The sequence below is a fragment of the Gossypium raimondii genome, chromosome 12, assembly GCF_025698545.1.
Source record: "Gossypium raimondii isolate GPD5lz chromosome 12, ASM2569854v1, whole genome shotgun sequence".
Lineage (NCBI taxonomy): Eukaryota > Viridiplantae > Streptophyta > Magnoliopsida > Malvales > Malvaceae > Gossypium > Gossypium raimondii.
The window spans coordinates 37,796,908-37,820,822 of record NC_068576.1 but is presented as its reverse complement, the minus strand read 5'-3'; the positions used below and the strand labels follow the sequence as shown (position 1 = coordinate 37,820,822).

The 23,915-nt window shown below is 36.7% G+C and overlaps 1 protein-coding gene across 1 annotated transcript; it reads right to left on the bottom strand.

Moving 5' to 3' along the window:
- Window positions 1-22,935: 22,935 nt before the first annotated feature.
- LOC105762441 (probable L-gulonolactone oxidase 6) lies at window positions 22,936-23,640 on the bottom strand. The gene has a single exon (XM_012580245.2). It carries the CDS (start codon window positions 23,638-23,640, stop codon window positions 22,936-22,938), a length of 705 nt encoding a protein of 234 aa, XP_012435699.1.
- Between the last annotated feature and the right edge of the window lie 275 nt (window positions 23,641-23,915).

The window sequence follows — 23,915 nt, the reverse complement described above, 5'->3', positions numbered from 1 at the left end:
GACACTGTATTCGTGAAAATCAAACCCGGGTTAGTTTTGATTTGACAATGCACAAGTCGAAGGCTAGAAGTCTTCTAGCTTCTAAGCACAGATTCGATTCAGTTAATTCCCTGCATAGTTCAAGATAAGCCCATGGCGGGCTTTGGCAAAGATGGCGTTGTGAGAATTCGTGTCAAGGTGGAGATTGTTAGAGTTGTGTGACCCAAAATCTTGTTAAATAAAATAAGAGATTGCTTGCAAGTCAAGTTAAACAAAATATATTTTCTTTCTAGAAGATTTAGTATTTATTAGTATAATATATTTAGCATTTACTAGCATGATTTATTTAACCACGAATTTAGCATATAAATAGGCTCTTTTACAACATTAGAAAATACACTTATTAAAGGTTATAACTCGTAACACTTTTGGAGAATTTTGTGTTTACGTTTTGAGAGTTTTTTATTTTTGGATCTTGGGGTTTAGTTTTTATCTCCATTTTTTGTGCTCTTCGTTCTTTTTCCATTATAGTAAAATTATCTTTGCCTGTGGTTTTTTATCCTCTTTGGAGGGGTTTTTCCACGTTAAATTTGTGTGTTCAATTTATCAATTTCTTTCGTTATTTTTATTTGTTCATTGCTTAATCATGTCGATCTCTAACATTATCAAATCACATTTATAATACAAAATTATATAAAAATTGTTGACACTATTTTTTTGGATGAAAAACGGGGTCGACTTGGGTTTTGAAAAATGAAACGAAAACGGGAGTCGCCACCAATCCTTTTTAATGAGGTGTGATTGGATCACCTCGAAAAGTGGTTGTTTTTAATAAACGATTTTGATTTTATTAAAACAACAAGTCTGGTCCACGAAATTTAGAAAAACGGGTTCGGGAGTCGGTTACGCACGAGGAAGGATTAGCACCCTCGATACGCCCAAAATTGGTACCTAGTTGATTACTTAATGTCTTAATGTTGAAAATTAAAAAATTTAAAGAAATTTAAAATACGATCCTTTGTCTTAAAATGACTTGTATAAAATAGGTTGCTTATAAAAACTCCTACGATAAAAATTGAAAAAAAAGGATATTCAATTGTTCGAGTTAGATGAGGAAATTGCAACCCAATACGTTAGGGCACAATTTCTCAACATTTCGAACATTGAACATTGCCTTGGTTGTTTTTAAGAAAATCCTCATCTCGAAAAAGCAACATGTCATATCCAATACGTTAGGACACGGCATATTAAATTCCCGATAATGAGTTTTTATTTAGTATTTATTTAAAAAAAAGTAACCTCGATTGTTTAGATTCAGCAAAGAAAATCGGAACCCAATACGTTAGGGCTCGTTTCTCTTGAAGATCCCAAATACCGAGTGTTGCTTTTATTTTGAAATTTTTTGTTCTTAATAAATTCGAGTAAAATGGATGTAAAATAATAATGGTGACAATGTATATAAAATGACACAAGCAAAACAATAAATAATAAAAATAATCGGGGCAAGGTAACAAATAATTAGGAACTAAAGAAAGAGAACAAACAATAATAAACATGCAAATAAATGAACAAAATTAACAACATGATGCAAATATGAAAGATATATAAACACACATATATATATATAAATAAAATAATGAGAATATGAAAAAAAGTGTGTAAGTGGACATGTTTGAATTATTATACATTTAAAAATCATGTAAATGTATGTACATACATATATACATATATAATAATCATTAAATATATAAAATACATATGTGTAGGTATATATGAGTCATAAAATGTAAAGAATATATACAAGATATATTTTGAATGTATAAAGTATATGTAAGTGTATATATATATATATAATAAAGGTGTATGAAAGCATATTTTATATACGTGTATTTATAAAATGTATATAAATATATACATATATTGATTTACCAATACATATGGATATATAATTATAGACTATATATATAAAATATTTACATATATACGTTTATGCGTATATAAAAGTAAGCTATTATAAAATATGAGCAAGCATAATACATACATACATATATATATATAAAATAAAATGAAGTTGAAAATAATATAAAACTACTTAATATATTAATATAATAGTAACAAATTAAATAAATGAAAATAAAGCTAATAATAATTAATAATAGTAGTAATAATTAGAATAGTAATGATAATAAGAATAATAATAATAATAATAATAATAATTAATTAAACAATAAAATTACTAAAAAGGGATTAAATCGAAATAAAAACATAAATACTGGGCGATTTCGAAATAAATAAACACTAAAAGGATTAAATTGGGACGTGCGCCGAAGGAGAGAGGACCAAAATGGTAAATAGCCCAAAGTCCCAAAACGCTGCACTTTAATGGGACTAAAATTGAATCAAAAATAAAATTTTAGGGCTAAATCAAAAAAGTGAAAACAACGAAATAGGACCAGATTGTACTGCGTTGTAAAATAGGAGGGACTGCGCACATAAATAACCCATTTGGCGAAAACACGCGGATTCTCCCCCTAGGTCGGGTCACCGCGCGGGTCAGGGCCAAAACGGCGTCGTTTTGGCACCTGACCCCTAAGGGTAAAATGGCGCCGTTTTATGGGGGTTATTTAAACCCAAAATTTTTTAAAATATTCATTTTTCTTCTCCTTCAAAAAAAACTGAGAAAATCTCTCTCTCCCCATTTCTTAAATACGGCCATGGTCCCATTTAGATCGTGGCGTACCTCATCCATATAGCTTGCCCATGGTGGCGGCCGAGGTGCAAAACCGAACCTTTTTGGTTACTCTTCGAAGCCAATAGCTTCTAAACCATGGATCTAAGGCCGAACCTTGCGAAAGATGAACGAAAAACACAAAAAAAAAGCGAAGCCACTCGATTTCCCCCCTTTCGGCGCGGCGTTGGAAGTAAGGTAACCTCTTTTTTTTTTTTTGTCCTTTTTTATTTATGTATGTAAAACGAAAAGAAAAAAAATGAAAAACGAATCTAAAAAACCAACAAATCACCTTGAGTTTTTCTTTGTATTTTCTCTGTTAATGTTCTTGTTACAAAAGATGAGCTGAGAAAAAAACAAAAAAACCAAAAAAAAACCCCCAAAACATTACATATTGTTGGCTTTTTATAACCGATTGTGTCATCATTTTCATTGCTATGATTGTCCCTTCTTTCCTCTTTGCAGGCGTTTGAAGCAGTGATGAGGTCTGTGTGTTAGCTTGGTGACTTCTGGCGCTAGTCAAAGCGTGGTGGTAGTAGTGGCGGCTAGGGTTTCAGAAAACTGAAACCCTAGTTTAGCTATTGTCTTTTGGGCCTGTTAGGCTATTTTTTAATTTGGGCCTGTTTGGGCTTCGGGTTTGGGTGCAAATTTGGTTTTGTTTAGGGTCTGTTTTTGGGTTGGGGTGTTTATGGGTTATGTTGTATTGGGTTTTAGGTCTATTGGGAATGGGCTGGGGTTTTTAGATTAAGTGGGTTTGGTACTAAAATTTTGGGTAGTGGGCCAGGCAATATATTGGGCTGTACAGCTTCCCCTCTTTGCTCGTTGTCGTGTAATGAGAACAGAGCAAAGACTAAGAAAGCCCAATTTTGCCCGGTCTTGCCGAGTCTTGACTTCTTGGTGCCTTTCTTCTTCAGGTAACTTCATTCCAGTCCACTCGATCTTATTACTTTAATCCACTCCACTGCAACTTCGGGGGGATGAGATTTATAACTTTAATCCACTCTGCTGCGATTTTAGGGGGACGAGATTTGTGGTTTTAGTCTGCTCCACTACAACGTTAGGGAGATAAGACTTGTCATGATAAATTTAATTCGACCTACTGCAACTTCAGAGGTATAGGATTCATCGTTTTAATCCGCTCTACTACAACTTCAGGGAGGTAAGATTTATAACTCTTCAATCTATTCCACTGCCAACCAGGGAGATAGAATCGTTTAGGGAGATAGGACTAGATGCGATCTGCTCTACTGCAACTTTAGAGAGATAACGTTTGCCATCCTCAATCTGTTTAACTGCGATGTCAGGAAAATTAGACTCGCCGTCGCAGCTTTGATCTATTTCATTACACCACTAGGGAAGTAAGATTCGCTGTTGTAGCTTCAATCTTTTTAATTGCAATGTCGGGGAAACGAGATTTGTCGTCGTAGCTTCAATCTGTTCCGCTGCATTGCCTGGAAATAAGATTCACCGTTGTGGCTTCGATCTTTCAAATTGCAATGTCGGGGAAGTGAGATTCGCTGTTGTAGCTTCAATCTGTTCCGCTGTATCGCCTGGAAATAAGATTTGCCATTGGGGCTTTGATCTTTCAAATTGCAATGTCAGGGAAGTAAGATCCGCTGTTGTAGCTTCAATCTGTTCCACTGCAATGCTAGGAAAGTAAGATTTGCTGTTGTGGCCTCAATCTTTTGAATTGTAATGTCGGGGAAGTGAGATTCGCCGTTGTAGCTTCAATCTGTTCCGTTGCATCGCTTGAAAGTAAAATTGGCCGTTGTGGCTTCGATCTTTTAAACTGCAATGTCAGGGAAGTAAGATCCACTGTTGTAGCTTCAATCTGTTCCACTACAATGCTAGGAAAGTAAGATATGCTGTTGTGGCCTTAATCTTTTGAATTGCAATGTCGGGGAAATGAGATTCGCCGTTGTAGCTTCAATCTGTTCCGGTGCATCGCCTGGGAAGTAAGATTCGCCATTGTGGCTTCAATCTTTTGAGTTGCAAACCATGGTTTCTTCGATCTGCTTCGCTGTCAGTACAGGAAGGCAATATCTGCTATCTTCATTGAACTGTTCTCTGGGGAACATGACCTGTATAATCCATTTGATGGACCTATTTATGCCTAGTGATTATGATAAAAATGAATCAAAATACCCTGGCTAAATGCGTATGCATGAATGCAAAATGATCTTTCAATGTTTGAGTTGTTATTGTCCCTTGCTCAATAAGTCCTTATTGCCAACGCGTCCGAATGCTATCTTGTCCGGTTGGTAATGTTAATCTCTTACTTGGTTGGATTGCCCCCACTGTATTCTTCAAAGTTCAACTCATTGTGATTTTCAAGGTTAAGCCCATCGTAATTTAGGACATAAAATTGAAAACCATCCTCCTCCTACTGTAAATTAGGAGTACAGGATCTGAATTTCCTTGGCTACTTACACCATTTCTAGGGCTTCGCACCAAAAGTTTATGCATAATTGCAAAATTTCCTTTTCCGAAGAACCTCTTCTTATCATTCGGTAATCATTGAGACCTTGTCACCAACATGACATCTTCTCATTTTGTTCAATCCTTGTTTGGACAACAAGGTTTGAAAGGATAGTCCTGATTTAGGCTTTTTCCTTTTAGATACTTAAAATTGGTGTGTTCTAAACAACCATCTTGTTTCAGGTTCCTTCATTATTTAGAAATTTCTAGAGTAATATGCAAAAATCCTTTTGCTTGAACATTTAATTTATTAATCATTATTTCAAATGTTTTGAAAAAAAGATTATCATAATGGACAAACAAAAATGTTATTGAGGACAAATCTCGAAATGAATAAATTAATCAAGATAGCAAATTTTGCTAAGATGAGATGAGAAAAGACAATGGTCAAGATGGAATTTTATTAGGAGTAAAGCTTGAGATGAATACATTAATCGAGACAACAAATTTTGTCAAGATTCAAAATGAATAAAATGACAACAGGTGCTCAAGACATCGTAGCACAAGCTTCCCTGCATAAACTTTCTGAAAACAATTCTGAATTTGATATGTGTTTAGGGAATCTACAGGGTTTTGTTGATACCCCAAGATGTCGTCTACCCTTTCCTTGTTGATTCAGGTATATCGAGACCACCACATGCCCTAGATCTTGATCAAAATTCGAGCTGCTCCGATCACCACATGTCTTCTCAAAATTTGAGCCTCATTTTCAGGTTTTCAACTCAAATTCCCTTTGGTCTCAAGGCGCCCTTTACGGGTTTTCACCTTGGCCTCTCCCTTTTTTTTTTAATGCCCTTTACGGGTTTTCACTTTGGTCCTCCTCCTTTAAGTGAAGTATTTCTTGACTGAATCTGAGTTCACAGGATTTGGCAAGTTTTTACCATCCATCTCGCTCAGGATTAAAGCTCCTCCCGAAAAGGTCTTTTTTACCACATAAGGACCTTCCCAATTTGGCATCCATTTTCCTCTAAAATCCTTTTGTAGAGGAATAATCTTTTTCAAAACCAGGTCCCCCTTGTAAAATTCTCTGGGACGAACTTTTTTGTTATAGGCTCGCATCATTCGTTTCTGATACATCTGACCATGACGAATAGCTTTTAACCTCTTTTCTTCTACCAAGTTTAGCTGGTCATATCGAGATTGAATCCATTCAGCCTCATCCAACTTTAGTTCAGCTAATACTTGGAGAGAAGGGATTTCAACTTCTATGGGTAAAACTGCTTCCATCCCATAGACTAGAGAAAACGGTGTTGCCCCAGTAGAGGTCCTAACAGAAGTACGGTATGCCAGGAGAGCGAAAGGTAGTTTCTCGTGCCAGTCTATGTAGGTTTCAGTCATTTTCCCTACAATTTTCTTGATGTTTTTGTTAGCTGCCTCCACAGCACCATTCATTTTTGGACGATACAGTGACGAATTGTGGTGTCTGATCTTGAACTGACTGCAAACTTCTGCTATTAAGTTGTTGTTTAAGTTCAGCGCATTATCGGATATGATCCTTTCAGGCATCCCGTATCGACATATGATCTCTTTTTTCAGAAACTCGCTAACTGTTGACTTCGTGACATTTGCATATGAAGCAGCCTCCACCCATTTAGTGAAGTAGTCAATAACTACAAGGATAAAATGATGCCCATTAGAAGCTTTTGGATATATTGGCCCGATAACGTCCATTCCCCACATGGAGAAAGGCCATGGAGAAACCATAACATGAAGGGGTGAAGGTGGTGCGTGCATTTTGTCACTATAAATTTGAAATTTATGGTACCTTTTGGCATAATTAATGCAATCCCCTTCCATGGTGGACCAATAGTACCCAAATCTCATAATTTGTCTGGCCATCGTGAAGCTGTTGGCATGCGTTCCGCAGATACCTTCATGCACTTCTTCCAAAATTTTCTTTGCCTCTACAGCATCCACACACCTCAACAATACTTGATCTTTTCCCTTTTTAAACAAAATTTCCCCATCTAGGACATAGTCAAGGGCTAAACTCCTTAATGTCTTCTTATCATTTTCCGTCACATGGTCAGGGTACTCACGACTTTTCACATATCGCAATATGTCGTGATACCATGGGTGATCATCCTTTTCCTCTTCATTATCAATGTTACAACAATGGGCTGGAGCCTCATAGATGCTAATCTGGATAGGCTTCATATCCTCTAGTTTGTTCACTTTGAACATAGAAGCTAGGGTGGCCAAAGCATCTGCCATCTGGTTCTCATCTCGTGGGAGATAGCTAAAGGTGACACTATCAAATTCCTCAATCAATTCTAGAACTAATTTTCGATAGCGAACTAACTTCGGGTCTCTTGTTTCCCATTCCCCTTTGAGCTGGTAAATTACTAATGCAGAGTCCCCGTATACCTCTAGCACTTTAATTTTCCGCTCTATGGCTGCCCGGATGCCCATAACGCAAGCTTCATACTCAGCCATGTTATTTGTGCAATCAAAATCCAATTTGCTAGTGAAAGGATAATAATCTCCACTAGGAGACACGAGTACTGCCCCAATTCCGTTGCCTATAGCATTTGAAGCTCCGTCAAAACTCAACTTCCAAGGACCGCATTCTTGGAAATCTCTTTCTACAGTTGCAACATACATCAAATCCTCATTTGGGAAATCGAAGTTCAATGGCTCATAATCTTCCAGAGCTCTACTTGCTAGGAATTCCGCTATTGCGCTCCCTTTGACCGCATTCTGGTTCACATAAACTATGTCAAATTCAGATAGAAGAATTTGCCATCGGGCCATTCTTCCATTCAGAGCGGTTGACTCTATCAAGTATTTCAGAGGGTCCAATTTGGAGATTAACCAGGTCGTATGGTACAACATGTACTGTCTCAGTCTCTGAGTTGTCCAGATTAAGGCACAACATAATTTCTCAATTGGCGAATATCTTGTTTCGCATTCGGTGAACTTCTTACTGAGATAGTAGATTGCTCTTTCCTTTCGTCCTGGTTCATCATGTTGACCAAGCACGCATCCCATGGGATTTTCAAATACTGCCAAATACAGTATGAGCGATTTGTCTGGGAAGGGTGGTATCAACACTGGGGCGTTGGATAAGTAATGTTTGACTTTTTCAAAAGTTTTTTGACATTCCTCATCCCGTACACCTGGATTATGTTTCTTGAGGAGGCGAAATATGGGGTCGCATTTCTCGGTTAGCTGTGAGATGAACCGAGCGATATAGTTCAGCCTTCCTAGAAAACCTCGAACCTCCTTTCGAGTACACGGTGGGGGTAATTCTTGTATTGCTCTTACTTTGTCAGGATCAATCTCAATTCCTCTCTCACTGACCACGAACCCAAGCAATTTTCCTGATCTGACCCCAAATATGCATTTTGCTGGATTTAGTTTTAGCTGAAATTTTCTCAACCTCATAAATAATTTCTTAAGGACCTGCACATGTTCCTTTTCTGTTTTAGATTTTGCAATCATGTCATCAACATAGACTTCTAACTCCTTGTTCATCATATCATGGAACAGTGTTACCATGGCCCTCTGATATGTTGCCCCTACATTTTTCAACCCAAATGGCATCACTTTATAACAAAAAGTCCTCCATAAGGTTATGAATGTAGTTTTCTTCATATCTTCGGGGTGCATCTTAATTTGGTTATATCCAGAGAAACCATCCATGAAAGAAAACAGTGAATGCCCTGCCGTGTTGTCTACCAAGGCGTCGATATGCGGCAAGGGAAAGTTATCTTTTGGGCTAGCCTTATTTAAATCTCTATAATCTACACACATTCGTACCTTCCCATCTTTCTTAGGGACAGGTACAATATTGGCTACCCACTCAGAATATTTGACCACTTGTAGGAATCCAGCATCGAATTGCTTTTGCACCTCCTCCTTTATTTTCAATACAACATCAGGCCTCATTCTTCGTAGTTCTTGCTAAACCGGCTTGCAATCTTCCTTTATAGGAAGATGGTGAACTACAATATCCGTATTTAAGCCAGGCATGTCCTGATACAACCATGCGAAGACATCTTTAAACTCTCGAAGCAATTCAATGAGGTCTTGTTTTACTTCTTCAGCTATGCATGTGCCAATCTTCACCACTGTTCCCTCTTCCAGGATCACCGTCTCTATCGTCTCTTCGTGAGGTAGGATTTGTTTCCCTTCCTGTTCTACCATCCTCAACAAGTCCGGAGATAGGTTGCAATCTATGTTATCTTCAAAATCTTGAGATTCCTCTAAACACATATCTCGTTCAAAAGGGTTCTCTAAGTTCATAGTAGAGTCACTCATGTCATCGATATCTTGGAACCTGTTATAAGTACCAAAGAATGTACAGGGAATGTATGAATTTAAGGATTCTTATTTAGTATGGCCATGAATGAAAGAATGATTTGGAATATAAGCATCCAAGATGACTATTCATAGGAAAGAATGAAAAGAATTTTAAAAGAATATATACTCAAAAAGAAAATACGAAGATATATTTCATTGAAGTCACAATGTTCAAATATAAGCCCATTTCAGTTCACAAAAGGTTTTCATTTTCTCTAGGCTTAGAACAATTAGTATGTTTTGAATATTACTCTAGAAAAGCTCTAAAAACTTCAGGCATTTCTTCTGCAGTCCAATTGTTTAAAACACTCCCAGGTTCAAAGAGATAGATGCCTGATGTACTTCTTTCTTCAGATTCTTCTTCAAATATGGCATTGATGTTCAGGTTTCCTAACATTTCCTCTGTGGTCTTCCTTATTGGAGTCATCAGTCCAGAATACATGGTTCCTCCCGATACGAAGGTCCTAGATATGTGGGGGAAAGCCATAGGTTCCCAATCAACTTCTTCTCCGTTCAAACATGCCTTCCTCCTCTCTTGTCTTTTCTCTAACTCTTTCCTTCTTTGCTTAGCATTTGGTTTAAATCCTAAACCAAAGCGGTCCTGTTTGTCCTTCACCACTGGTGCCTCTATTCTTCCTTGAAGACATCTTCCCAGTCCTCTTCTAGGCACAGCTCCTTTCCCAACTGTCATTTGTAATCCCATCTTCGTGGCTCTAGACACACTGGGCATTGGGATCCTCTTTCCCTCAATAATAGAGGTCGCATTTACGAACTCTAAGGATCGAAAGGAACATTCGATCGCCTCATCATCTGTTCCCAAATATGGTGCGTTCCTCAGCGTCGATCGTAACTAACCGGCCTTCTGTCACTAATTTCAACTTCTGGTGCAATGATGAAGGCACCGCCCCTGCTGAATGAATCCATGGTCTCCCCAGCAAGCAATTATATGAAGGCTTGATATCCATCACTAAGAAATCCACTTCGTATGTATTCGGGCCAATTAAGAGGGGTATTTCTATTCTTCCCATCACCTTCCTTTCGGTACCATCAAATGCTCTCACTATATTCTGGCATGATTTCATGTGGGAACTATCCACCGGTAACCTATTCAAGGTAGATAGGGGTAAAACATTCAAGGCTGATCCATTATCAATTAGCACTCCCGCTAACGTATACTCCCCGCAGCGGACAGTGATATGTAATGCTTTGGTGGCTCCTCTTCCCCCGGCGGTATTTCATCATCATTAAAGAAAATGAAATTGTCGGCACTGATATTGTTAACCAAACGGTCCAACTTATTCACTGAGATATCGCTAGCGACATAAGTTTCATTTAGCACCTTAATCAACGCATTACGATGTACCTTTGAACTTAGAAGCAATTCAAGCACCGAGATACGAGCCGGTTGCTTATGTAATTATTCTACCACGCTGTACTCGCTATGTTTTAAGAATTTTAGAAATTCTTTAGCCTCATTTTCAGTTACCGGCTGATTGACACGCGGCTCAATTTTGTCTGCTTTTGCTTTTCCCAATTCAACCGCTAAGGCTTTTCCTTTTCCAGATTTCACTCTTACGTTTGCCGGATCATAGCGTTTTCCACTTCGTGTATAGAATCCTTCATCCTCTCCTGAAGCATTTACCAAGCTCTCTTCTCCTGGGATTGTTATATTGCAGTCGTAATTCCAAGGAACCTTTTTGCTATCCTTGTAGGGAAAGGATATAGGTTTTTGGATTATGACCTTTGGTGCTATTTGTATTTCAGATTCTCTGCTCATTGGTTTTGAAATAATCACCACCGGGTGATTAGCCTTTTGGGCTTTCCCCGTAGATCATTATTCTGCAGCATAAACCTCTCCTTCTTCTAGTCCCTTAATCTCTTCATAAAACTCCAACTCTTTGTTATCCATTAAGTTTTGCACCATGGTTCTGGACTCGGTGCATTCTTGGATGTCATGGCTTTCTTCTGTATGGAACTCACAAAACTTTCTTGCTCCTTCAGGCCTTTCTATTGAACCTTGCTTGATGAGACCTCTTTTCATCATTTGTTTCCAAACCCATTCAAGGGGGTCTTTATCTCTGCTATGTTGGCTTTGACTCTCCTTCCTCCATACTCAATTATGGCATTCACCCCTTTATTATTATGGTTGGGCAACGGATTCTCTACTACATTCGGTCCTGATGAGTCACCAATCTTTACGATCCCCAAATTGATAAGTTTTTCAACTAACTTCTTGAATGCAGTGCAGTTCTCAATCGAGTGCCCCTTAGTCCCCGCGTGATACTCGCATTGGGCGTTTGCGTCATACCACTTAGGGTATGGAGGTTGCATTGGTTTCAGGTAAAATGGAGATACCACATGTGCATCGAATAAGTTTTGGTACAATTCCCTATACGTCACTGGGATGGGTGTGAATTGAGGTCTCTCTATGTTTGACCTTTGATTAGATTCCTATTTTGAAGAACCTTGCTAATTAGCGGTTACTGCTCTGGCCTGCCCCACCGTGATAGATTTAGAATGGTCCCTGTTAAACATACTTGCATTGTTTATCTCATGCTCTTTTTTTCTTGGTGCTGACCTTTTAGTACTTTCTTCTGCTTCTATCTTGCCGCATCTTATGGCATTCTCTATCATTTCTCCAGACATCACTATGTCTAAAAAGCTTTTAGTGGCACTGCCCAACATGTGACCAAGAAATGGAGCCTTTAGAGTATTGATAAAAAGCATAGTTATCTCTTTCTCTAAAAGTGGTGGTTGAACTTGTGCAGCCACTTCCCTCCATCTCTGAGTATATTGCCGGAAACTCTCATTAGGATTCTTTTCCATGTTTTACAATACAATTCAATCGGGCACTATATCCATCACGTGTCTATACTGCTTCATAAAGGCTTGCGCCAAATCCTTCCATGAATGAATGTTGGCCCGACTTAATTGGTTGTACCATCTAGCCGCTGACCCGATCAAACTGTCCTGGAAGCAATGAATCAGCAATGGGTCATTGTTGATGTATCCCGTCATCCTCCTACAAAACATAGTGATATGGGCTTCAGGGCAACTGGTCCCGTTGTACTTCTCAAACTCCGGCATTTTAAATTTGGGAGGGAGCACCAGATCAGGTACCAGGCTCAAATCTTTAGCGTCCATTCCCCGATGGTAATCGACATTTTCCATGGCTTGAAACTTCTCCTCTAACCATTTACATCGGTCTTCTAATTGTTTTGGCAGGTCTACTCTTGTCTTCTCTATTTCTGTTGCGTCGTCGAGATCCGGAACCACGGGATTAATAGGATTATCCCCGGGATTAGAACCCGAACTTGTTGGGAAGTTCATCGATGCTGGGGCACCAACTTGGTATTAGGATCTAATGGTGACAGGTACCCTCTGTGGGTACACCCCTGGTTGCGTCTGGACATTAGTTGGGGCGAAACCTGGAGGGTAGGCAGGGTCTTCGTGATCATCCCTGAATTCTTCGCAGGCTCTTCCCTTATCGTGCCCCCCAACCGTTAACTGTTTTAATTGATTCAATAATTCTCTTTGGGATGCTTCCATATCTTGCTGCAGTTTGGCTAGTTTTTCTTGAATTTGAGCTTGTATCTGTTCTTGCAATTGCTCTAATTTCTCTAGTCTTTGATCCATTTCTTTGGTTTTCCGGCGAGTACCGTAATGATATCTAGTTGACAGATTTTCGTTGATTTCCAGGGTAACTGTCATTAATTAGAGCTCTTTATTATTATTATTATTATTTTTGAAACTTTAATGCTTATGATAAAAATGCAATGCAGATGAATGAATGCAAAGAAAATGCATTGATTCTAATTCAATTTCATCAGAAAAACTTGACTAGAAAACAAATTTCTTTACATATAGTGGATTACATATACGACTTTGCCTTTATGCTCAAAGCCTTAACCCTCTTAAGGAGCCAAGCTAACTCTCGACCCCGACTTGACTCCGACTCATATTTCAAACTCAGTATATCAGCCTGAACCGTTAAGGTTTGCAGATGGTCAGCCACTTCCCGCACTTGAGTCACAGCTTCGCCCATAACGCAATCTCTATCTCTAATCTGACTTTGAAGATGATGGAGCTGCTCTTGGTACTGTTCATTACTTCTTTCAAGAAGTTCTACTCGTAATTCAAAATTTCGTAATGCGTCTTCAAGTTCTTCTATTTTTTCCTTCAATTCTTCAATCTTGCTCAAACTTGCTCTCAGCTCGATCATAGAATTACAACAACGGCACAAATGAAGCGACCTTTCTAACTCAGCTATCTGGGCTTTTAATCTTGCTTCTTCATTTCGGCATTCTAACAAATTTTCCTCCAAAGCACTTTCTCGAGGTCGGGCATCTTGAAATTTCTTTTCCCACTGAACAACTTTGGCCTTTTCTTCCTTGATCTCCTATCGCCATTGCTCTGATGTTTTACCTAAACCCGCAGTTCTCAGTGACAAACGCAGTTTCTTATAATCTGTTTTTAGACTATCTAAATCCTCTTCAGCCTTGTTCTTCCCTTTCCTCAACTTTTCAGCTTCCAACTTGTGGATATCGACATCTAGTCTTAAACGCATCTTTTCCTCTTCTAGCTGCTCTATCTTCTTTTCCAATTCCAAACTTCGTTTTTCAAAGTCCTGTTTGATGATCTCTAATTCTGATGGAACTACTTGCAAATGCTCCTCTATGGATCGAGCGCAATCTTCTCTTGGCCCGGGGATGTTATCATTAATCCTCTTACTTCGCCATCCATGATACTCGGGGGTCGTCATTGCTCCCACAGCAAATCGTTTCATCCGATGAGTTTGCCTCCAAGCATTGGTCATCTCTCGAATCTTCTTCTTGTAACCATCATCTTTATCTGGCTCAGACCGAGCTAGTCCTTGGGTGGCAGGCACGAACTGTCTTGACCCATATTGTTTCAGTACCATCAATGGCGCATAGCCAACAGCTCCCCAAATCCCAAGTAAAGGGACCCAGTCGAAATTCCCACATCGATACAAGATCTCATCGGGCACCATCCAATGAGCTTTCCATTCAACATCTTCATCTTTGAGATTTTGAAGAATCGCTATCCATCTTTCCACGGTAATGTTGTCACGTCTCGGCATGGCTGCTAATTCTTTCAATGGAGAATAATTCTTAGAGAATACTCGGTAAGAAACTTTATCCTCTTTCCAGAAGTGACTATGGAACCATAACAAGAGCTGTGCACATCCAATGAATCTTCCCTCCCCGCGCTTCGGCACACACTTAAAGATCTAAATGTCTCGGCCAAAATTGCTGGAATAGGTGTGACCCTCTTGTCCAGTCGATCAAACAAATCAGTAACTGTCTCGTCTATATACCCCAACGCTCTAGGGAAAATCATCAGCCCATAAATGCTCAAAGCAAAAACATATACTTTTTTCTTCGTATCAGGGTGAGCTAAAATCAAATCACGCAGACTTCTCCAGGGAATACACTTGTTTTCCTCTTTTTGTTTGCCCCGCGCTGAGACCCATTGCTCACTCATTCCCAAGATGTTCACTAGCTTCTTCACAAAAGTCAGGACATTGACGGCTTTAGAATAGACTTTATCTGCTTGAAACCTTGGGCAACGCAGTAAGGCTGTATATTCCTCTATGGTAGGCACCAAGTTTATCTCCCCAAAAGTAAAGCATCTATAAGCGGGATTCCAAAATTGGGCCAGAGCTCGAAACAAATGCTCGTCCACTTTAATATCAAGCAAATAAGGCAAGTCACCATAATTAGAGTAAAACAATTGTTTGACTTCATCATCCCACTGGGCCCATATTTCTTTCAACTCCCGAAAATTATTCTGAGTTACATTGATATAAGTGAAGTCCGATAACTCTGACGTGTACCCTTCCGTCAAGCTATCTCTTTTCTCGAGTTGCGTTCTTTCTGACCATATTTGGACAACCGCATTATCTTCCACTTTATCAAGAAATTCACTTTCCATGATTAGCTTTCTATCTAGTAACCGAATGTGAATCAACGCCTTTTATAATGAAATGCCATGTATACCATGCAGTCAAAACAAAACACAATAAATCAGTATAAGAATAAAATCCAATACAAGCAATAAATAATAAAGCACCTATTTAGGTATATACTAGGGGTCTGAAGTGGTTCTACCTAGAGTGGGTTCCTAAGGTTCACTATATGTGGTTTGGCTTCTAAAGAAAAAGGTACCCGAACCAGCAGATTCCTCGATCCTCACCCATTATAGGCTCATACGGACCGAGTTCGGTTCAGGGGAATACATTTCCCTATGGCTGCACGGAGATGAAAATCTCACGAAGACATAGGTACTGATGTATCCCGAAAGCGATCCACTATCCTGCACGGAGGTGAAAACCTCACGAAGGACTAGCTTCTCACTCCCACTTAAAGGGTGTGGCCAACTGTCATGCAATGCAATGCAAAAGATACCAAAATTTAAACAAACAGAGCAATTATAGACCACAATGATGAAAATTAAAAAAATGAAATGCGATGAAAGGATCGTAAATTTAAACCAAATTTTCAATTTTCGACAAAAAGACAAAAAGTAATCAACTTGTGGCTTGACTCTCTTATTTTGGTATCCCAAGTGGAGTCGCCAAGCTTTGACACTGTTTTTTTTGGATGAAAAATGGGGTCGACTTGGGTTTTGAAAAATGAAACGAAAACGGGAGTCGCCACCAATCCTTTTTAATGAGGTGTGATTGGATCACCTCGAAAAGTGGTTGTTTTTAATAAACGATTTTGATTTTATTAAAACAACAAGTCTGGTCCACGAAATTTAGAAAAACGGGTTCGGGAGTCGGTTACGCACGAGGAAGGATTAGCACCCTCGATACGCCCAAAATTGGTACCTAGTTGATTACTTAATGTCTTAATGTCGAAAATTAAAAAATTTAAAGAAATTTAAAATACGATCCTTTGTCTTAAAATGACTTGTATAAAATAGGTTGCTTATAAAAACTCCTACGATAAAAATTAAAAAACAAAGGATATTCAATTGTTCGAGTTAGATGAGGAAACCACAACCCAATACGTTAGGGCACAATTTCTCAACATTTCGAACATTGAACATTGCCTTGGTTGTTTTTAAAAAAATCCTCATCTCGAAAAAGCAACATGTCACATCCAATACGTTAGGACACGGCATATTAAATTCCCGATAATGAGTTTTTATTTATTATTTATTTTAAAAAAAGTAACCTCGATTATTTAGATTCAGCAAAGAAAATCGGAACCCAATACGTTAAGGCTCGATTCTCTTGAAGATCCCAAATACCGAGTGTTGCTTTTATTTTGAAATTTTTTGTTCTTAATAAATTCAAGTAAAATGGATGTAAAATAATAATGGTGACAATGTATATAAAATGACACAAGCAAAACAATAAATAATAAAAATAATCGGGCAAGGTAACAAATAATTAGGAACTAAAGAAAGAGAACAAACAATAATAAACATGCAAATAAATGAACAAAATTAACAACATGATGCAAAATTAACAACATGATGCAAATATGAAAGATAGATAAACACACATATATATATATATATATATATATATATATATATATATAAAGTAATGAGCATATGAAAAAAGTGTGTAAGTGGACATGTTTGAATTATTATACATTTAAAATCATGTAAATGTATGTACATACATATATACATATATAATAATCATTAAATATATAAAATACATATGTGTAGGTATTTATGAGTCATAAAATGTAAAGAATATATACAAGATATATTTTGAATGTATAAAGTATATGTAAGTGTGTATATATATATATATAAAGGTGTATGAAAGCATATTTTATATACGTGTATTTATAAAATGTATATAAATATATAAATATATTGATTTACCAATACATATGGATATATAATTATAGAATATATATATAAAATATTTACATATATACGTTTATGCGTATATAAAAGTAAGCTATTATAAAATATGAGCAAGCATAATACATACATATATATATATATATATATAAAATAAAAATGAAGTTGAAAATAATATAAAACTACTTAATATATTAATATAATAGTAACAAATTAAATAAACAGAAAATAAAGCTAATAATAATTAATAATAGTAGTAATAATTATAATAGTAATGATAATAATAATAATAATAATAATAATAATAATAATAATAATAATAATAACTAAAATAATTAATTAAACAATAAAATTACTAAAAGGATTAAATCGAAATAAAAACATAAATACTGGGCGATTTCGAAATAAATAAACACTAAAAGGATTAAATTGGGACGTGCGCCGAAGGAGGGAGGACCAAAATGGTAAATAGCCCAAAGTCCCAAAACGCTACACTTTAATGGGACTAAAATTGAATCAAAAATAAAATTTTAGGGCTAAATCAAAAAAGTGAAAACAACGAAATAGGACCAGATTGTATCACTATTGTAAAATAGGAGGGATCATGCACATAAATAACCCATTTGGCAAAAACACGCGATTCTCCCCTAGGTCGGGTCATCACATGGTCGAGCCAAACAGCGTGCTTTGGCACTGACCCTAAGGGTAAAACGGCGCCGTTTTATGGGGGTTATTTAAACCCAAAATTTTTTAAAATCTTCATTTTTCTTCTCCTTCAAAAAAAAACTGAGAAAAGCTCTCTCTCCCCCTTTCCCAAATTCGACGATGGTCCGGCCTAGATCGCCGGCGTGCCTCCGCCGTGGGCGGCGGCTGGAGGTGCAAAACCGAACCTTTTGGTTCCTCTTCGAAACCAATAGCTTCTAAACCATGGATCTAAGGCCGAACCTTGCGGAAGATGAACAAAAAACACACAAAAAAAAAGCGAAGCCGCTCGACTTCCCCCCTTTCGGCGCGGCGTTAGAAGTAAGGTAACCTCGTTTTCTTTTTTTTATTTGTCCTTTTTTATTTATGTATGTAAAACGAAAAGAAAAAAAATGAAAAACGAATCTAAAAAATCAACAAATCACCTTGAATTTTTCTTTGTATTTTCTCTGTTAATGTTCTTGTTACAAAAGATGAGCTGAGAAAAAAAAAACCAAAAAACAAACCCCCCCAAAACATTACATATTGTTGGCTTTTTATAACCGATTGTGTCATCATTTTCATTGCTATGATTGTCCCTTCTTTCCTCTTTGCAGCGTTTAGCAAGCGGTAGAGGGTGCTGCAGTGAGCTTGGTGACTTCTTGCACGGGTCGAGGCCGGGTGGTAGTGGTGGCGGCTAGGGTTTCAGAAAACTGAAACCCTAGTTTGGCTATTGTCTTTTGGGCCTGTTAGGCTATTTTTTAATTTGGGCCTGTTTGGGCTTCGGGTTTGGGTGCAAATTTGGTTTTGTTTAAGGTCTGTTTTTGGGTTGGGGTGTTTATGGGTTATGTTGTATTGGGTTTTAGGTCTATTGGGAATGGGCTGAGGTTTTTAGATTAAGTGGGTTTGGTACTGAAATTTTGGGTAGTGGGCCCGGGCAATATATTGGGCTGTACAAAAATGAAAATTAAATTTTTAATGAAAAATGAAAGTTCTAAATTGATATAATATAAAAACTTCTGCTTTTCAATTAACGATCTCATAATGACTTTATTCATAACAAAAGAGTGTTGACAATTTGTCCATTTTGCCTTTATTAATTCCTAATTCCCCTCTTTATTTCTCTTATAGGCTAGGAACTAGTGTTATAATATATATAGATATAGATTTGGAAAAATTAAAAGGCAATTTTAACACTACTAAAGTGTTTAAAATAATTTTAAAACTATTTATCCTTATTTCCAATAATTTTGCGAAACCAAAAATTTTTTGACTTATTTAATTGGATTTGAACCTTAGTGTAGTGCTTTGACATTAGATAATCTTCCAAGGACTTTGGATGCTTGCAACTTGCATTGGTTATAAAATATTAAAAAATAAAATAAAATGAAATAAAACACTTTTTTAGGTGAGAAAAGACATTTTTGGATATTGTTATACTTCTACCTAAGGCTTTCTCATCAGAATAATCATCCCTAATGAGCTGGCAACACAACCTCGCCATTGCTTCACTAAATAGGCTTGTTGTAACACTCCTCGCTTGACCCGATCGTCAGGTCCCAGTTACTATATATTACAGTCGTTGTCGGGGGAACTACAAAAAACTAACATTCAAATTAAACATAAATCATACAATCGTAGCCATTTTAATTCATAATCACCATATACAACCTTTCTCGGGTTTTATACAAGCCTACGAATGCTAAAAAATTAACCTGAAACCGCATTAAGATGAAATTGCAACATTTTTAAAATTTCAAAATGACATCACGACGCTTGAAACCCTAATTCTTCCGGAGAAGAAAGATGAAGAGAAATTACAAGAAACAAACTTGAGATTGCTTACCAATCAAATGACTAAAGATTAAAATGTTTGAAACCCTAGTTCTTTCGAAGAAGAAAGATGAAGAGAAATGATTTTTATTTATTTTAGTTTGGCTTATACATTTTAATTAGTTTATTAATTAATTATAATTAACTTAATTAACCTATAATTAACTAAACTTAAGCTTAATTAATACTTCTGATGGTTTACAACTCATCCCCACTATCGTTTAACATAATTGGAAGGCTTCAATTGCTCAATTGATCCTTTAATTAATTAAAAATTCATAGTGATTAACTTTAATCACTTTTACAGCTTTAGTCCTTATACCTTAATTAAATATCCAATTGACAAAATTAAAGAACCAAAATTTAATTAAACTTTATACTAACCTCGTAAATATTAAATAATAATATTTACGGACTCACTTGTCGGAAATGAGATTTTGAAACTACCGTTTTTGACACCATTAAAAAATAGGCTGTTACACTTAGTGTCACACCTTTGCCTAAATGTCATACTTAGTAGGCACATAAAATCTACAGAAGATATATCGGGAAGGACCCCTGACAACACTCATCAATCCATCACATTTGACAAACTCCTCATCTAGTCCCTTCAAATTGACTCCAACAACGCCTTAAATTGGCATCCACCACTCTATCAGAGCATACATACTAGATGATTGAGGCCTATGCCCAACATACTTCTCTCTATAAATATCCTTTTAACTCTAGGGTAAAGGGACAAGAGAACACCAACAATCCTATTCAACCAAAACTCCTCCTCGCAATATCCTTAAATTTCCAAATCTAGCGGGTCTTCAAACCTTCCATAGTGTGAACTGCCCTCATCCTTATAGCTCTATGCACCCCCATGATGTGAATCTTCATGACAATCTACATCCTCAACTTTTGTGTTGTAATAGAAACAAATTTGCTAACTATTAAAGTTAATACTAAATGGGTTCATGAATTAAGATATATTAGTATGATTCTCAACCCACACTTCACGTTGGGTTTATTTGTTTGTTTCAAATTATATAGTAAAAATTTGAAGTTAAAATACTCTCTAAGTCCTTTATACATTTCGTACATTTAGAATTTAGCCCTAATTTTTATTTTTAGGAATTTAGTTCTACTTTTCAGATTAAAAATTTAGGCCAAGTTGTTACCACCATTAAAATTGTTTTATTAAATTCTCCAGTGTAACATTTTGAAATTTTAAAAAATTGCTTGGTAGTCATGTAACAATAAAAATAGCGTTGAAAATATTGATTAGGATATTTCCCTAAAAACACCTATTCAAATCATCATGATAAAATAAATTTTTTCTTGGAATAGTATTTTAAAGAAAAATTGACATCAAAATTTTGATTGAAATAGTTAACAATATTAACCATTTAAACTAACTATTCGAAATCTCAAGTTTCAGTATAGCATAAGGTTCAAAATTAAAATAATGTAAAAAAAAGAAAGAAAGAAAAGAAAAGGCAACGGACCATGCTAATTAATTACCTGCCAAACTTGCTTACAAAGAAATGCCAAGGTAAAGATTACGAAAGTGCAGTCCGACTAGCTTCTTTGGGATACAAAGTTTGTCCTAAGATGCCAAACGAATACCTTTGTTCTCACTTGAACTCGAGCCCACCGAAAAGAGTTTATCATTTGCTAAAGTCAAGGTTTTTATAATTAGACCAATGGGTGAATGGGTTAGACCATTAGTTTTTGAGCCTGATTGTTTGATTCAATTAAATAAATTATTAAAAAAATTAAAAAATCTATTCAACCAACAATTCAACCGATTTAACTGATTAGTTTAATCGGTTCAATTGATTTGCGAGTCAATTGATCTAACCCCTTAATCTAAATCAATACCTTACCAATTCTCGATCCAAATGCTCCGACCAACCAATTCAATTTAATTCTAAAAACAGTGGAGGAAGTGCCTCACGCATGTCACTAAAACTTCTTTGCATGTTCATTGCCCAAAGCAATTTAACGTGTAGTGTTTTTAATATTGTGGTAACAAGTTATTTCAAGTTTTAGGTTCATAAATGATTGCATCAGATCCAATGGCTAAAATTTTGGGTCACATGGGGATCGCATTGTAGTCGATACCCTCTTTTGAGTTCTTAATATAGAAAAGATAAGATTATGGAGATTTTTGTTTTCTCCATTTTGAGGTCATGACAAGTTGTTTTATATGATTTTTGTATTTGGGTTTTTGATTTCACACATTGATTTCAGAGATTATTTGCTAAAAATGTTGGATTTGTATGGTATTCAAAATTTGGCGAGCATTTAAATAAAAATATTACGTTTATGATTTGATTGGTTTAGTTTTTTTTTTTTTTAACTAGAGTTAACCGTTAGATTTAAAGTGATATAAATAGAATAAAATTTTAGGTATCTCCTTTGAAGAAAAAAATGGAAAAAGTTGCTAACTATTTTTTGTATAACCTTTCCTTTTATTCGTAATAATTATTTTAACCATGTGGTTTAAAAGAGTAGTGTATATATCGTTTCGCTCTAATTCTTAGTGTATCTAAAAAAATTTTCCCAGGCTTATACAAATAGTCTTTGCTTGGAGCACAATGAACATCTTGAGAACAAACACACAATCCTTCCAAAGCACACTCTTCTTTTTAATCCAAACATATTTTCTAATTCTAACATTTTTATTCAAACTCTTTTAAATTTTGAATCCACCTCCCATAACTAACTTTATGCTTTTTTAACACGTATAATTTAGAGGATCAAGTAAATAGTAACTATGAATTTAAGTAATAATAAATTTATTCAGTTATTCATAAGACAAAAATATTCCTTTTGACACTAAAAAAAACAAATCAAAAAAAATTCCTTTGACAAAACTAAGCGGGACCGGCTCCCTTGACACTGCATCACTACCATTATGGGCAAGAACAATAGGTGAGAGCTAAGGTGGATGGTTTCTTGAATCCTGAATTTCCAGCTTTCATCGATAGAATATAGTTTACTCGTATGATCGAACAATCAGTTCACAATCATATCATCCCAAACAGAATAATGGCAAATGGAGAAAGGGAGCTGTGAGACAGTGAGAGTTACCTGTGAGGCTGTGAGATTACCCCAAGAACTCCAAGTGAAACCTTAGCTGCATCGAGATCTTTGTCACTTTCATTTAACACCCACAGGTTAGCATATCCATCTTCAGCATTTGCGGGGCTTACAATTCTCATCTCCACTACATAATCATGAACGGAGCTCCCTTTCTCCCACAACGAGCTCCCATGAGCTTCTGTACCTAAAAGCCCTCCAATGGTCAGTCCCCACCAATACGGTGCATAAGGCAATGCCAAGCCAGCCTTGGCTGCTTCATTAATCAGTTGTCTCAACGTGACACCGCTCTCCACAGTCATCGTCATTGCCGCCAGGTTGATTTTCACCACACGGTTAAGGTTCTTCGTGCTAATAAGCAACCCGTCTTGGCCGTCCGGGCAGACTAACTTGGGAATGCTGTGAGAGAAATGTGTCACTACTTTCATTTTCCTTTGGGCTTCAGTTGCCGCCGATACGATGAAAACCAGCTCTTGTTCCGATGTCGGGTAAACCACATTCCCTGCTCGGCAAACGGTTCGGTCGGGGAATGCGCCGTAGGAGTTCGTGACGGTGCAGTTCGAATCTTTCGTGGAACATTTGACAGGCTCCCCTGGAGGACTGCAACCCACCAAAACAACTAATAGAAAGAGGCATTTCAACAGGACAAGCGCATTGAGCTTGTTTGAATACAACACTGGTATAATTGGCATGGTTGATGGAAACTTGTTGGCTATACAATTGCTTGATCCATTTATTTTCAAATACACACCTTTATATATAGTTGTGTATGGTAGAAAGTTGCTTCTCACAAGTATGTCTTCATTATGTAGCAGCATTTATTTAATAATTATTTACTATATTTTTGTTTTAGTTAATGGTAAGGTGTCATCAGTTGGTTTTTTTAAAGGAATTGCATTCCTGAATTTGTTGCCTTTCATTTTCTAAATTGCGTGTTTTATTTATACGGTTGAAACATCGGTCCTAT

What these genes read in the sequence shown, in the direction of transcription:
- LOC105762441 (XM_012580245.2), bottom strand. Translation starts at nt 23,640, where the DNA reads ATGCCAATTATACCAGTGTTGTATTCAAACAAGCTCAATGCGCTTGTC.